Source organism: Heloderma suspectum, chromosome 1 (assembly GCF_057233095.1).
Source record: "Heloderma suspectum isolate Gila_16-S chromosome 1, 16-S_ref, whole genome shotgun sequence".
Taxonomy (NCBI): Eukaryota; Metazoa; Chordata; class Lepidosauria; order Squamata; family Helodermatidae; genus Heloderma; species Heloderma suspectum.
The window spans coordinates 347,894,415-347,911,996 of record NC_139458.1 but is presented as its reverse complement, the minus strand read 5'-3'; the positions used below and the strand labels follow the sequence as shown (position 1 = coordinate 347,911,996).

At 42.3% G+C, this 17,582-nt stretch overlaps 1 protein-coding gene across 1 annotated transcript in view; it reads right to left on the bottom strand.

The window, feature by feature from the left end:
• The window catches only part of PLEKHG1 (pleckstrin homology and RhoGEF domain containing G1), a 184,961-nt gene that overhangs the window by 9,452 nt on the left and 157,927 nt on the right, over positions 1-17,582 (bottom strand). The window contains exons 12-17 of the mRNA XM_084827830.1: positions 17,495-17,528; positions 14,668-14,763; positions 12,137-12,175; positions 11,222-11,244; positions 5,299-5,484; positions 103-219 (exon numbers count right to left, since the gene is read on the bottom strand). Of these exons, the coding sequence (XP_084683956.1) occupies positions 103-219; positions 5,299-5,484; positions 11,222-11,244; positions 12,137-12,175; positions 14,668-14,763; positions 17,495-17,528 (495 nt within the window). The remainder of the gene's footprint in view (positions 1-102; positions 220-5,298; positions 5,485-11,221; positions 11,245-12,136; positions 12,176-14,667; positions 14,764-17,494; positions 17,529-17,582) is intronic.

Here is a 17,582-nt window from a genome sequence, read left to right as displayed (position 1 = left end):
TGAATGTAGAATGATCCAGACAGCCTTTTGCTTCCCTTTTTGCCTCCCAGTTGAAACATCATAAATTAGTTCCCCATAAGGATTGTATAGCTTTTGAATTACCTGAATTTCATATTTGCTGAGATTAACACTTCTTCGTTTCTCAAAGTTTTCAGCAACTTGACTATTTAGTCTTTTGCGGCCTCCTTTTGGTTTCTGCTGTGAATTTTGTTGTATGTTCTGCAGCAAAGAGAAAAGGGTTAGACTATGATGCATAGTCCTCTAAATAGAAAGGAGTTCAGACAAAGCCAAGTCTGAAAAATAACAAGTAGATAATTGTATTATAATTTACAGTGGAAACTACTCTTTCATGGTATCTCCTAAGCTGACAGAGGTCAGTGAAAGTCAATAACATATGACTTTTGTCAAGGAAGACTGAGCATTTGCTTGTTACAGGGTAAATGATGGGCTCTAGAAAGACACTGGCCGTGTTTGGATGATCAGTGGGAGAAACAACGCAGCGTCGGTTGTTTTCCCTGCCCCTATGTGTGCCAGTCACACAACTGGGATTATCCTAATTACCTGTGCCATCCAACCCCGGTGTGCATGTAGCGACTTTTCACCCACCCTACAATCCCTACTGCAACCCATGAAAAGTCACTACCCCTGCACCACATTCAGACAGCACAGCAACCTGCAATACAGGTAATGAGGGTAAACCTGGTCGCTCAACTGGCAGTCATGGGGGCAGAGGAAACAACTGACACTGCATTTTCTCCACTGATTGTCTGAACCTGGCCACTGTTAATGAATGTGCTAGAGGGGTTCCACTGGGCTCTATTGTATCCCCCATGCTTTTTAACATCTACATTAAACTGCTGGGAAAGATTATCCAGCGATGTGAGCTCAGGTGTCACCAATATGCAAATAATACCCAGCTTTACCTCTCCTTTTCATCTAATACAGGTGAGGCAGATTAAGTTCTGAACCAGTGCTCAGACAGGATAATGGACTGGATGAGGTCAAGTAAATCAAGACTTAACCCAGACAAGGTGGAGATACTGTCTGTGGGTGGTTTGTCCAGCTGAATCCTGTTTACCTGTTCTGAAGGGGATTGCACAAAGCCCCCAAGGGTAGATGGGGAACGTCTGTGGGCCACTTTAGGGCTAGAGATTCCCCATCCCTGCTTTAAGGGATCCAGCGTGTAGTTCAAGCGTGTTCTTAGAACCATAACTGTTGTGGCTTGTAGTGCCTTTTATCCGCTTATGCTGTGTTAAGAAACTGACTTTATGTGGGGTAAAAGTTTAATATACTGAACTGTTATGTGTTTTTCAATGACTGAAGACATACAGGTTAACAGCAGAAGTGGAAAATGTCTGCCTTTTACTAGAGCCTTGTGCCTGAGGAATGATACATTGTAAATATGTGCAGGTGGAGTGGCAGTAACTGTTATCACCAAGAGAGAAATATGAGGCCAGGTTTCTGTCTTATATATAGTATGGCTGGACAGAAATTGGTACAGTCTGATTGGAGGATAGCTAAACATTCCAAAGATGCCCATTGGTCCTAATTTTGAACAGAAATGGTGTGATGGAATGTTGGCCACACCAATGCTGATTGGCTGGGGGCTTCTGCCAGGAGCAAATATAAGGACTTGTTGAGAGGCATCTGAGAGAGTTTTGTCTGGAGGAGGTTTATCTGAGGGAGTTCTGCTGAGAGTATCACCAGGAAAGAGTGACAATGGAAGAGTGTCTTCAGGAGAGCCTGACAGCCTGAGGAAGACAGCAGCACAGCAGCAGCTAGACTGGGAAGCCAAACTGGAAGGAGGAAGCAGGCAACACCTAAGAAGGCTAGCAAATGCAGAAAGGAAGACTCCAAAAGCAGCCTTCAGGAAGAACCAAGGTCTGGGAAACAATTGGTGGAGATCTGGAGAAGAGCAGCTGCTAGACCAGATAGAAGACTTCAAGGAAAGTCTGATAAATCATCATTAATGGTCCCAGCTGGAAGTCAAATCTTCCAAGAATATCAAACTCCCAATAGAAGGCTTGTGTGTTAACTGGGGTAGAGCTTGATAAGGAATTGGCTTAAGTTTGGTTAGGGTTAGGAACTGTAGCTTCAATAGCCTGATTGGTGGTAACAGTATCAACATAAAAGTCCTGATTTTAAAGTAAATCAGGACTTTTATGTTGTTTTATTTCTTTTAAATAAAATACTATTTATCTTTGTTCACTATACCTGTAGCTCTGATCTGTTTGTCTCATGCGTAATAACCTTAGGTAAAGGGTGTATTTTAAATAAAGGGGTGTAGATTTATGGTGGCAGCAGACATGAATGGTGGGATAACCTATGTGGGATACCTCCATTTTGGTATTAGTAGCAGTGGGATTGCCCCAGTGAGGAGGGGTATTTCTCCACGGGCTGCTACACCAACTATGACCCTACGTGGCCAGAGATAGCCCTGCAATAGTTATTCATGCTCTGATAACCTCCATTCAACATCACAGTAATTCAAGTCTATGCCCCAACCATTGATGCCAAAGAAGCTGAAGTTGATCGGTTCTATGAAGACCTACAACACCTTCTAGAACTAACAACAAAAAAAGATGTCCTCTTCATCATAGGGGATTGGAATGCTAAAGTAGGAAGTCACGAAATCACTGGGATAACAGACAGGCATGGCCTTGGTATACAAAATGAAGCAGGACAAAAGCTAATAGAGTTTTGCCAAGAGAACACGCTGATCATAGCAAACACTCTTTTCCAACAGCACAAGAGATGACTCTACACATGGACATCACCAGATGGTCAGTATCGAAATCAGATTGATTATGTCCTTTGCAGCCAAAGATGGAGAAGCTCTATACAGTCAGTAAAAACATGACCTGTGGCTCAGATCATGAGCTTCTTGTTGCAAAATTTCGGCTTAAATTGAAGAACGTAGGGAAAACCACTAAACCGTTCAGGTATGACCTCAATCATATCCCTGATGAATATACAGTGGAGGTGAGGAATAGATTTCAGGGATTAGACCTGATAGACAGAGTGCCTGAGGAACTATGGACGGAGGTCCGTAACATTGTTCAGGAGGCAGCAACGAAATCCATCCCAAAGAAAAAGAAATGCAAGAAAGCCAAGTGGCTGTCTGATGAGGCTTTACAAGTAGCTGAGGAAAGAAGGGAAGCGAAAAGCAAGGGAGAAAGGGGAAGATATATCCAACTGAATGCAGAGCTCCAGAGAATAGCAAGGAGGCCTTCTTAAATGAACAATGCAAAGAAATCGAGGAAAACAACAGAATGGGAAAGACTAGAGATCTCTTCAAGAAAATCGGAGATCTCAAGGGAACGTTTTGTGCAAAGATGGGCATGATAAAGGACAAAGAAGGCAGGGACCTAACAGAAGCAGATGAGATTAAGAAGAGGTGGCAAGAATACACAGAAGAACTATACAGGACAGATCTGAACGTCCCTGATAGCCATGATAGTGCGGTCACTGAACTTGAGCCGGACATCCTAGAGAGTGAAGTCAAGTGGGCCTTAGGAAGCATTACTAACAACAAAGCTAGCGGAGATGACAGTATTCCAGCTGAGCTATTTAATATCCTAAAAGATGATGCTGTTAAAGTGCTGCATTCAATATGCCAACAAATTTGGAACACTCAACAATGGCCGCAAGACTGGAAAAGGTCAGTTTACATTCCAATTCCAAAGAAGGGCAACGCCAAAGAGTGTTCAAACTACCACACAATTGCTCTCATTTCACATGCCAGCAAGGTGATGCTCAAAATCCTACAAGCTAGACTTCAGCAGTATGCGAACCAAGAACTACCGGAAGTACAAGCTGGGTTTCAAAGAGGCAGAAGAACTAGAGATCAAATCGCCAACATTCGCTGCATCATGGAGAAAGCAAGAGAATTCCAGAAAAACGTCTATTTCTGCTTCATTGACTACGCTAAAGCCTTTGATTGTGTGGATCACAACAAACTCTGGCAAATTCTTAAAGTGATGGGAGTACCAGACCACCTTACCTGTCTCCTGAGAAACCTGTACGAGGGTCAAGAAGCAACAGTAAGAACCAGACATGGAACAACCGAGTGGTTCAAAATTGGGAAAGGAGTACGACAATGCTGCATATTGTCACCCTGCTTATTTAATTTATATGCAGAGTACATCATGAGAAACGCAGGGTTGGATGAATCAGAGGTCGGAATTAAGATTGCTGGGAGAATTATCAACAACCTCCGATATGCAGACGATACCACCCTAATGGCAGAAAGCGAAGAGGATCTAAAGAGCCTCTTGTTGAGGGTGAAAGAGGAGAGTGCAAAAGCTGGTTTGAAACTCAACATTAAAAAAACTAAGATCATGGCATCTGGCCCTATCACTTCCTGGCATATAGAAGGGGAAGAAATGGAAGCAGTGACAGATTTTACTTTCTTGGGCTCCAAGATCACTGCAGACGGTGACTGTAGCCATGAAATTAAAAGACGCTTGCTCCTTGGGAGGAAAGCTATGGCAAACCTAGACAGCATAGTAAGAAGCAGAGACATCACCTTGCCGACAAAGGTCCGTCTATTCAAAGCTATGGTTTTCCCAGTAGTAATGTATGGCTGTGAGAGCTGGACTATAAGGAAGGCTGAGCGCCGAAGAATTGATGCTTTCGAACTGTGGTGCTGGAGAAGACTCTTATGAGTCCCCTGGACTGCAAGGAGGTCAAATCAGTCCATCCTAAAGGAAATCAACCCTGACTGCTCATTGGAAGGACAGATACTGAAGCTGAAGCTCAAATATTTTGGCCACCTAATGCGAAGAGAAAACTCTCTGGAAAAGACCCTGATGCTGGGAAAGACTGAAGGCAAAAGGAGAAGGGGACGGCAGCGGATGAGATGGCTAGATAGCATCACCGATGCAATTAATATGAACTTGAGCACGCTCCGGGAGAGAGCGCAGGATAGGAAGGCCTGGCGTGCTATGGTCCATGGGGTCACGAAGAGTCGGACACGACTGAACGACTGAACAACAAAAATGGTTATACGTGTTTGGCAGAGGACAGGGAATAATAGTAGAGACCCTCAGAAATCTCCATTATGTGCTTCAGTGACTACATTTGGATACTGAAGTTTAGAAATAAATACTCAGAGTATCTGTCAAAGTAAAAATGTTAATCATAATTTGGGACATTGGTAACCAAAACAAAAATACTCACTATTTTCACATCCTTTTAAGTAGATATATTTGACACTCCCCACTGTACTCAATTATACTTTTATGGATCATTTATGGATCTTGTGGATCTTTCCCTCCCAGAAAACCAGGAGGTTACCTGTTCAGTCTCTTCCTCGTCATCAGCATCAGTCTGATCTGTACCACCTGTGAGGGCATTATCATCTCGATCGCTGCTGTAGGCCACTTCATTGGAATCCAGCCCCTTGCGATTCAATGAGAGCTTCTTCCTGGGACTGAGGAGAGCTTCGGCCTGAGATAGCAGGGCTCCTTCAATACTGATTCGCTTAAGGGGGAAAATATTAATGTTAGATTAATAAGCATTCTATTCATATGCTGTATTATGTAGGTGACCAGGTCCCAGCCATCTCAATTCAAGGACATATCAAGGTGGTTGATGTAATGAATACATCTTGTATTCTGTCTCCGCTTTTAATCCTCTCTCTCAAACATTCATTCACGCACCTTATATTTCTGTATAGAAGCTTTGTATCATCCCCTTCGGGCTGCTATTCTTGTCCCTCCTCCTTTGTTATTCAATTCTTTTAAAGTTGTGAATTTGTGCCATTGCATCCTTGCAAGCATTCATCTAGACAGATTTTTAAACATTTTGTCTAATTTCTTATAGCTGAAATTGAGGGTGGATACTTCATAGATCCCCTTCATGGATCACTGCCTTGTTGTGGTGAAGGGGCTTGCGTAACTCAGTGAAGCCATAAGCTATGCCGTGCAGGGCCACCCAAGATGGACAGGTCATGGCAGAGAGTTCTGACAAAATGTGGTCCACTGGAGAAGGAAATGGCAACCCACTCCAGTATTCTGGCCAAGAAAACCCCATGGAACGTATCACAAGGCTAAAAGAGATGACGCCGGAAGATGAGCCCCTCAGGTCGGAAGGTGTCCAATATGCTACTGGGGAAGAGCAGAGGGTATTTCCAAGTAGCGCCAGAAAGAGTGAAGCGGCTGGGCCAAAGCCGAAAGGACACTCAGCTGTGGATGTGTCTGGTGGTGAAAAGAAAATCCGATGCTGTAAAGAACAATATTGTTTAGGACCCTGGAATGTCAGATCAATGAATCAAGGTAAGCTGGAGGTGGTCAAACATGAGATGGTAAGATTGAACATCGACATCTTGGGAATCAGCGAACTAAAATGGACAGGCATGGGCGAATTTAATTCAGGTGACCATCATATCTACTATTGTGGGCAAGAATCCCTTAGAAGAAATGGAGTAGCACTCATAGTCAACAAAAGGGTGGGAAAAGCAGTATTGGGGTACAATCTTAAAAATGATAGAATGATCTCAGTATGAATCCAAGGCAAACCATTCAACATCACAGTAATTCAAGTCTATGCCCCAACCACTGAGGCCAAAGAAGCTGAGGTTCATCGGTTCTATGAAGACCTACAACACCTTCTAGAACTAACACCAAAAAAAGATGTCCTCTTCATCATAGGGGATTGGAATGCTAAAGTAGGAAGTCAAGAAATCACCGGGATAACAGGCAGGCATGGCCTTGGTGTACAAAATGAAGCAGGACAAAAGCTAATAGAGTTTTGCCAAGAGAACATGCTGATCATAGCAAACACTCTTTTCCAACAGCACAAGAGGCGACTCTACACATGGACGTCACCAGATGGTCAATATCGAAATCAGATTGATTATGTCCTTTGCAGCCAAAGATGGAGAAGCTCCATACAGTCAGTAAAAACAAGACCTGGAGCTGACTGTGGCTCAGATCACGAGCTGCTTCTTGCAAAATTTCGGCTTAAATTGAAGAACGTCGGGAAAACCACTAAACCGTTCAGGTATGACCTAAATCATATCCCTGATGAATATACAGTGGAGGTGAGGAATAGATTTCAAGGATTAGACCTGATAGACAGAGTGCCTGAGGAACTATGGACGGAGGTCCGTAACACTGTTCAGGAGGCAGCAACGAAATCCATCCCAAAGAGAAAGAAATGCAAGAAAGCAAAGTGGCTGTCTGATGAGGCTTTACAAGTAGCTGAGGAAAGAAGGGAAGCGAAAAGCAAGGGAGAAAGGGGAAGATATACCCAACTGAATGCAGAGTTCCAGAGAATAGCAAGGAGAGACAAGAAGGCCTTCTTAAATGAACAATGCAAAGAAATCGAGGAAAACAACAGAATGGGAAAGACTAGAGATCTCTTCAAGAAAATTGGAGATCTCAAAGGAACGTTTGGTGCAAAGACGGGCATGATAAAGGAAAAGAAGGCAGGGACCTAACAGAAGCAGATGAGATTAAGAAGAGGTGGCAAGAATACACAGAAGAACTATACAGGAAAGATCTGAATGTCCCTGATAGCCATGATAGTGCAGTCACTGAACTTGAGCCGGACATCCTAGAGAGTGAAGTCAAGTGGGCCTTAGGAAGCATTACTAACAACAAAGCTAGCGGAGATGACAGTCTTCCAGCCGAGCTATTTAAAATCCTAAAAGATGATGCTGTTTAAGTGCTGCATTCAATATGCCAACAAATCTGGAACACTCAACAGTGGCCACAAGATTGGAAAAGGTCAGTTTACATTCCAATTCCAAAGAAGGGCAACGCCAAAGAGTGTTCAAACTACCACACAATTGCGCTCATTTCACATGCCAGCAAGGTGATGCTCAAAATCCTACAAGCTAGGCTTCAGCAGTATGTGAACCGAGAACTACCGGAAGTACAAGCTGGGTTTAGAAGAGGCAGAGGAACTAGAGATCAAATCGCCAACATTCGCTGCATCATGGAGAAAGCAAGAGAATTCCAGAAAAACGTCTATTTCTGCTTCATTGACTACGCTAAAGCCTTTGATTGTGTGGATCACAACAAACTGTGGCAAATTCTTAAAGTGATGGGAGTACCAGACCACCTTACCTGTCTCCTGAGAAACCTGTACGAGGGTCAAGAAGCAACAGTCAGAACCAGACATGGAACAACCGATTGGTTCAAAATTGGGAAAGGAGTACGACAAGGCTGCATATTGTCACCCTGCTTATTTAACTTATATGCAGAGTACATCATGAGAAATGCCGGGTTGGATGAATCACAGGTCGGAATTAAGATTGCTGGGAGAATTATCAACAACCTCCGATATGCAGACGATACCACCCTAATGGCAGAAAGCGAAGAGGATCTAAAGAGCCTCTTGTTGAGGGTGAAAGAGGAGAGTGCAAAAGCTGGTTTGACACTCAACATTAAAAAAACTCAGATCATGGCATCTGGCCCCATCACTTCCTGGAATATAGAAGGGGAAGAAATGGAAGCAGTGACAGATTTTACTTCCTTGGGCTCCAAGATCACCGCAGACGGTGACTGTAGCCATGAAATTAAAAGACGCTTGCTCCTTGGGAGGAAAGCTATGGCCAACCTAGACAGCATAGTAAGAAGCAGAGACATCACCTTGCCGACAAAGGTCCGTCTAATCAAAGCTATGGTTTTCCCAGTAGTAATGTATGGCTGTGAGAGCTGGACTATAAGGAAGGCTGAGCGCCGAAGAATTGATGCTTTCGAACTGTGGTGCTGGAGAAGACTCTTACGAGTCCCGTAGACTGCAAGGAGGTCAAATCAGTCCATCCTAAAGGAAATCAACCCTGACTGCTCATTGGAAGGACAGATACTGAAGCTGAAGCTCAGATATTTTGGCCACCTAATGCGAAGAGAAAACTCCCTGGAAAAGACCCTGATGCTAGGAAAGACTGAAGGCAAAAGGAGAAGGGGACAGCAGAGGATGAGATGGCTAGATAGCATCACGGATGCAATGAATATGAACTTGAGCACGCTCCGGGAGAGAGCGCAGGACAGGAAGGCCTGGCGTGCTATGGTCCATGGGGTCACGAAGAGTCGGACACGACTGAACGACTGAACAACAACAACTTCATAGATCCTAGGCCCAGCTGCTTCACAATCCTATCTCAAGCTTGTCCCTCCCCCCTCCTTTCTGCTAGCTCAATCCAATTCATCAAAGCATTTATGTATTTTTTTTAAACCAAATTAGAAATCTGAACCTGCAATTTTGAAAAGAAAATACATACGTATAGGAAAAATGTGTCATTTTTCTATCAGGGCACAGAGTGAACAAAGTCAGATGAAATGACAGAGCTTAGAGGCAGCAGGAGAATATGCAATGGCACTACTTCTTAGCCTTCTGGTTCAATGGTTTTTGCCATCCTTTTGTCTTGTTTGCTCAAAAGCAGCCCTACCAGGATCCAAGATGGGTGGCTGATTTTGGGTCCCATTAAGGATGGCAGCATGGGAGACAGGTATATCTGATCCATGGCACACAACCAACCACGTTCTTGCTCATCTCCTTTCATTTTAATGGGGCCTGCACAGGAGAACTTCCTGGTGGGTTGTCTTCCATGTGTGTCTTGATTATCTAGACCCATTTCAGGCTGGGTTTTGTCCTGGTTACAGGACTGAATCAGTCTTGGTCGCCCTGATGGATGACCTTTATTGAGAGAGGCACAGGGGTGTGCAACCCTGCTAATTTTGCTCCATCTCTCATCGGCTTTTGATACCATCAACCATGGTATCCTCCTGGATCAACTTCATGGGATCGGTATTGAAGGCACTGTGCTACAGTGGTTCCGGTCCTACCTACGGGGCCAATTTCAGAGAGTAACATTGGGTGACTATTCCTCGGCCCCTTGGCAATTGCGCTATGGGGTGCTGCAGGGTACCATCTTGTCCCCAATGTTTAACATCTATATGAAGCCGCTGGGAGCGGTCATTAGGAGATTTGGAGCTAAATGCCATCAGTATGCTGATGACACACAGCTCTATCTCCCTGTGACATCTGAATCAGGAGAGGCTGTGCAAGTCCTGAATCAGTGCCTAGACTCAGTAATGGGCTGGATGAGGGCCAATAAACTGAAGCTGAATCCTGGCAAGACAGAAGCCCTGTGGGTGAGTGATTCCTGGGTCCAGGAGATAGGCTCATTGCCTGTTCTGCATGAGGTTGCACTCCCTCTGAAAGATCAGGTTCGTAGTCTGGGGGTACTCCTAGATTCATCATTGTCGCTGGAGGCCCAAGTGGTCATGGTGGCTCCGAGTGCCTTTTACCAGCTTTGGCTGGTTCGCCAGCTACGGCCTCTCCTGGACAGGGATAGCTTGACCACTGTGGTACAAGCATTAGTAACTTTAAGACTGGATTACTGTAATGTGCTATATGTGGGGCTGGCCTTAAGGTTGGTCTGGAAGCTGGAGCTAGTGCGGAATGCAGCAGCTCGGCTGTTGTTGGGAGCTGCCCCTTTTCAGCGTGTAACTCCTCTGCTGAGGGAACTGCACTGGCTGCCTATTCGCTACCAGGCCAGGTTTAAGGTATTAGTACTATACCTTAGCCCTAAACAACTTGGGACCAGGATACCTGAGAGAGCGCCTCCTTCCTTACCAACCTGCCTGGTCACTGAGGTCATCAGAGGGCATGTTCCTGGTGGTTCCACGTGGACCCATGGCCCGGCTGGAGTCCACCAGGAAAAGAGCCTTCAGTGTGGTGGCCCCCTTCCTGTGGAATTCCCTACCTTCAGAGGTCAGGCAGGCACCAACATTGTGTTCCTTCCGGCGCCTCCTGAAGACGTTCTTTCAAGTGGCCTTCCCTGCATGACCAGCCGTGGTTTATTAAACTCCACTTTGTTGGGGTTTGTCTTTTTTAAAAAAATGTTTTAACTCTTTTAACCATTGTTTTATTCTTTTATCATGTTGTTCACTGCTCCAAAATCTTCTGATGAGGAGCGGTATATAAATATTGTAAATAAATAAATGTGTGATCAGTTTGGATTTTCTACCTCAGGCATCAAAAAGTTTTATGCCAGCCCTGTGCCTCTTTCCAGATGTGTTCCACAGCAGAGGAAAAAAGAATAGTAAGACCATGTAAGCCACCAGGTGGCAGGCAAAGATAGGAATTATTAATGGGAAAAGCAAAGTAACTTTGAAGTACTAAAATGTTTAGTACTATTCAATATTCCAAATTTTTAAGCACTGCCAGTCTGTTGGGGGGAAGGGGAAAGAATGTTGTGGTTTACCTTTTGCACATCTGGATCCATTTCTGAAATTGAGGGTGGAAACAAATAATATTAAGTATCATGTAGTACAAGTATGATCCTCTGCATTCATATTTACAGTTCAAAAAACTTCTTTGTAAAGTTCAAAACTCATGTTTAAGCTAAAATGTTACTTGCCCTAAAAAGATTAAATATATGTCATTTTACATGGGCATAATCAAATGATAATTAAGCAAATTTAGGACTGAGTCAAAAGGGAGCCACTTTTGATTGTAGCATAAGATTTAATGGATTAAAACCACTTCATAATCAAAGAACTATCTTCAGTTTACAGGTAATTAAATACATATGGAGAAACAGATTTTTTTTGGTAAACTATGGAGCCAAAAAGCCACAAAATGCAAAGAAAGCATAGTAGGTCTATCACATTTCTATGTACAGCCAAATATATATAAGATAAGGGTGACCCAATTCAAGAGGGGTCTCTGGCAACAATTCTTTCTTGCTGTGCTAATTTTCACACCTACAAGGATGATTTTCTGCACTGTGACTATTATTACTATTATTCCCAGTACTCACAGAACCATAGTACTGACTGAATCTGAATCCAACAAAATCAAATTTGCAAATGAATTCTAGTTCAGAGGTTCCATGCTGTAGCTTCCTTTCACAATCCTTTTGGGGAAGTATAAATACATTAAATAAATTGTCAAGACAAATGTCCTGGGAGACTAAAATGTTCTCCCACTCACTTTTTAATGTTGTCATTTGTTGAGGTCAGATTTATGACAATTTTTTGTTGCAGATATGACATGGCTATCTAGTACAGTTTAGTACAGTTTTTAATTGCATTGATTTAATCTTACACTTAAATGTGCTACATGTTTTAATACTTATTAATAAAATGCATTCATATTTTGATATTATATAACTTACCACTTGGTTTTATAATTTTATGGGCTCTGGAGGAAGGTTCTGAGGGAAAAACACACATTTAATGCATGTATACCCTATCTCTTGATCCATGAGATTATATTATAAAAACATAAACATAATAAAAACAATAGCATACATAAACCAACTACAAAGGACAGCAGCCACAACAGAAGCATTAACCTGAAACCCACTCCCCTAGTCCCCATCCCCCACAACAGCACTGCTTCCACCCCACAAAGCCTCAGTGAACAGCCCTGAGGCCGCTGGTTCAGAACTGAATTTGATTGGCAGCACTGAATTGTAATTGGCCATTTGGATGCTAGTCAGTGTCAAGCGAATAGGGTCTACAAATAGGGTTTACACCACAGACAAGTAGAAGTAGATTACTACCCTGTCTGCATCATGGCCCCGCCATCCATGAATCAACCCCAGATGACACCTTTTGAGGGCTAAAACATGCAGTCTAGACGCTACCAAGAACAAAGCAAGACAAGCCACTGGGAAGGTAGTTTCAAAAGGCCTGGTGCTGCCATGAAAAAGGCATGCATTTATTTATTTTTTAAAGACACTGATAGCCTGTCACTTGAACCACACAAATATTATAAAAACATACATAATAAAACAGCATACCTAAATCAACTACAAAGAACAGCAGCCAGCTCAGATAAAAGACCACCACCCGCTGCACTTCTGTTGGTGGGGGAATACAGAGAGGGGCATTTGAGATGACCTGACTGTACAGGTAGTATGGGAAACAAGAGCATTCCTGAAAGAAATCACTGCAAGAGGCAGGCTACTTTTATGGCCCAAAAGAAAAGAGAGGGCAGCTGAGCTTGTGAGGGAACAGAAAAATCTCAGTGCCATTCATCTCCACAACGGATGGCTGGCTTTTTCAAGCTGCTAGGCTTGGGAGCATCCTAAAGGCAGGCCGGCTGGCCGTGTGAATGAAGATGGGAGGGTTAGGGGGAAGATCTCCCTGCCCACCACACAGCTCATATATCATCTGCATGGAACTGGGGCATGGCCGACCTCTAGGCCAGGGGTGGGCAACTTGTGGCCCTCCAGATGTTTTGTCCTATACCTTCCATCAGCTCTAGCTGCATAGCCAATGGCGAAGGTTCATGGTGTTCTAAGCCGAAACATCTGGAGAGCCACAAGTTGCCCACCCATGCTCTAGATAGACAGGTCAGATGAAGATGTATGAGGCAAGAAGGATGGAGTGCTCTTCTTACCCCAAATCTAGTGAGCCAGTGGTAGCAACGTGGGTGGCTTGCCTTCTGCTGGTAGTGATGCAGTCTCTCTCTAACCCAAGATGTATCCACGCTCCTGTCCTTTTCTTTTCCCCTCAGGAAAAGGCAAACTCAGGGAGCCATTGTGCCTATCCTTTTGTGGGTGTCAGGGACACAGAGTCTGTGTCAGTACTTGATCATGTCAATGGCTTGCACTGCACTGTCGGCAGTGTATTGTACAAGTCTATGGTCTCTGAGGCTATTCCAGTGGCCACTTTTCTTTTTGCATGACTAATTATATGATGTAGTCACCATACCACATTGTTGCAATGAGAGCCCTCTAGACCTAGATAGGAATCTAGGTGGCTAGGATAGCGCTAAGAGTTGTCTTCCCTGCAGACACAGCCCAACTGATTTCCAAACTGGTTTAGTGCAGTGACAGGATGCAGCAGAACTCACACTTGATCTTATCAAAGAACTCAGGATACAGCAAGCTATTACATATGTGCAAATTAATGCATATAATTAAACTATATAAAACAGAGTGATGCATTTTACAGTTGCTATGCCCCAAATCAGGCAAAGCTATTAATATAGCTATTTATTGTACTTTTGCAGTACATGGATGAATTTGTCAGTTCTTATGGCTCTCTGATTTGTGCTTTTATTCTACCTCATCCTCGACTTTCTTCCATTAGAGAGAACATGGATTTTTTTTTGAGATTTGCAATTCTATGCAGAATTTAGTGTTGTGAAAAGGTTCTTTCAGCTGCACATTGTGTGCATACATACAAACACAGAGTCAGATTACTGAACATGATTCAATATGCTCTGGTGAGTGGGGCACAAAACTGGATTGTACAAGATCACAGTGACAGGGTGTCAGCAAAAGGTGCTCACAGTGCAATCCTATGTGTACCCAGAAATAAGCCCCATGGAGTCAAGGGGACTTATTCCCAGGTAAGTGTATAGGATTGCAACCTAACTGTGAAATGTAGATAACTCTCCTCCAAATGTTAATATGACCTACTATATGTATAAATTATCTCTTCAAATGTTATTCTAATTGTGGACTGCTTAGTTTTGTATTATGATGAACCTAAACTGTCATTTCTAGACTCAATTTTAAATCTCCATATAATTCATATGTGATCTAATCTTCTTTTCACATAATGCTCTTTAATCCTAATTATATTTCTCATCCACATACACTAAATAAAAGCATAATTAAAAAGTTAAAATTAAAAAGTTTAATTTGGGGAGTGGGGTTTTTTTGTTTAAAAAATGACACCAAAATATTACCTGATTTCCTTCTCATCCTCTGTGGAGTGATCCCTTCTTTAGAATTATTTGATGCTTTCATTTCTCCTTCTGGGCTATAATGAAACCCTGGGTGATCTATAAAGAAATTAGAGAAACAATATTTAAATATTCTTTGACACATCAGGTCAGCCATTTGGGGGAAGGATTGCAGTGTTCTATTTCCCTAGGTTGTGTCACACTAAAGCGTGACCAAGCAACAGAACTCAAGATGTAGCTATACAGATAAAAGAAGGTTTGGTTCTTAATGTCTGGGGTCACCTGGGAACAGGTTTAGCTTGCTCGCTCACAGCAAGCTTTATTTATGTATTATTTATTTTATTACATTTGTATACTGCCCAACAGCTGAGGCTCTCTGGGAAGTTCACAACAATTAAAACCATAAAATACAACACGATAAAACATAAGACTTTAAAAGTAGCATGTCAAACCAAAGTAAGACCCAGCAGCAATTACAACCCAGGGAAGCCTAGGGGAAAAGGTGCATTTTTAGGAGGTGCTTGAAAGATGCCACATTTTCTGCCTCCCGGACTGCACAGGTCATGGTTTTCCAGAGGGTGGGTGCTGCTGCAGAGGCCTGCTGTTGGGATTCGTCATGGCAACATTCCTTTCAATTTGCAATGACCAGCAAGGCACATTTGTGTAAAATAATGCATATAATTCAACTATATAAAATATATTGATATGTTTTACAGTTGCTGTGCCCCAAATCAGGCAGAGCTATTAATATAGCTATTTACTGTCCCCAAGGAGTCCCCAAGAGCACTCCTTGATATTCTCTCATATTACTGAATGGCTTCCCCAGGATTGGCCCAGCCATTAAGGCAAACTTGGCAACTGCCTAGGATGCCAACATTCCAGGGGTGCTCCCCTCAGCAAAGCGAATGACTTGCTGACAAATGCCCACACACTTTTGTAGACAGAGCCCACAGGCAACTTAGCAGCTCATTAGCTAGGTGATATTAAAAATGGAATGAGAATGATAAAATAATATTATAGTCACTCTTGATCATCATCACTCTTGATCACCTAATGTGCTATTGTTATGCTACTCAGCATAAAGATGGTACAACAGCAGAAAAAACTTTCATTTGCCAAGACTAGTAGATAACTTTGATCCAGGCTATGGTTGCCATTCAGTCATGTAGGAAAACACAGAACACCACATTTAACACTGTGGCCAAAACCAGCAGGCTGAAATCAGCCCTTATCCCACAGGAAGAAACAGTCTCTCTCTCTCTCTCTCTCTCTCACACACACACACACACACACACACTCTCTCTCTCTCTCTTGCTGAAGAGAGAATTCACGGACATTCCTGCAGTATAAAAGCTTTGCCCTTACAAGCATACACAGAGCCATCAACTCCTATCAAATAATTTTATTAGTTCTGAATAATGTCAAGTTCTGAAATTAATTTAATAGGTTTCATTTAATTGAAGTTCTACTTATTTTGGCTATGGTGGAGAGCTTAGTCATTCACATTCAGTAGAGCATAATGATGCCATTATATAATAATAGCACTACTGAGCACGTTGACATCATAATGGGACAGTGGTGCAGTCAAACAGCAGTGGCTGAGATGCAGTCTGTCATTGGAAGATGGGACATAATTAAAGGAAGATGAGGGCAAAACCTTTTATGATGGTTTTGATATGTGAAAAAAACTAGCCCAATTATTGAGGGGTTTTGACACAGCCTTACTAGCATGAACTCATAATTTTACAGGTCAATGTACCACAATGAATAATATCCCTACAGCAGCACTGGTGATTAAAAATCATTTGTACTATTGAATGCTCTTTGTTCCATTGGCCAGTTATGATTAATACTGATTGATATCCTATTGGCATTAGTTATACTGGAGTGTTTTCTTTACTGAATAGTACTAATACCAACACTATTAATCATAACTGGCCAATGGGGCTTATTTACACAGTTGTTGACAAACACGTCTAGGAAACAGGTTTCCATTCTAATGTGTGAGAATGAGATAACACAATGCAAGATTGTATAAAGCTGGTGAACAAAAGTTTTAACCTGTGGCAGGTGACCCATTTTATAAAGTTTATAATATAAAGTTTATAATATAGACTGATGTTCTCATATAACTCTAATGCATGCCTTAATAGGTTCAGGTTCTTGCAGTGTTCTAATAAAACTTTCTATTTGAAATAGGAAAAAAGCATCATCTTTGCTTTATTTGGTTATTTTGCAAATTCACAGTCAACATATTTCTAACATTATTCCTTGAACAGTTGCTGAGAAAGGTATTATATTAACAACCCACCTCAGTCTTAACACTGTTCCTAACTTTTCAAAAACAAAAATTCAGAAGGGGCAAAGGTCCTTAGACCCAATTCAATTATTAGGATGATTAATTCTTGAGTTAGAGAGTTCATATACTTTATCTTCCACAATGTTTACAGTACATTAATTATGTTGGAATTATTTATCCCAGAACAACAAGAATAAATATGGCATATTTACCCTATTATGAATGTTTTCTGTTGTTCCTTGGATGCATTCATCATTAACACAGTTGAAGCTAAGGGACTATAACATACCTAAGGCTACCAGTGAGTCTGTGGTTTGTGAGTCCTCTTCACTGCAACAAAAATACACTATACGGAATATATATAAAAGCCTCACCTGCATCCTTATTCAAAAGGTCTGATCCAGGACCAGAAAACATGACAGCTAATATTACCGTATCCTGTTGGCTACTACATATTTTCACACTCATACTATTTATTTCCCTCAGTTTAAAAACATGGAAAAGCAAATTGTTTAAACAGAATATACTTACAGATGGCATCCATTTCAAGAATTGCTTGCTTGGCCTGAAAAAAGAAATATTGTGCATAAACAGTATGAATTCCAAAGGCCCAATACAT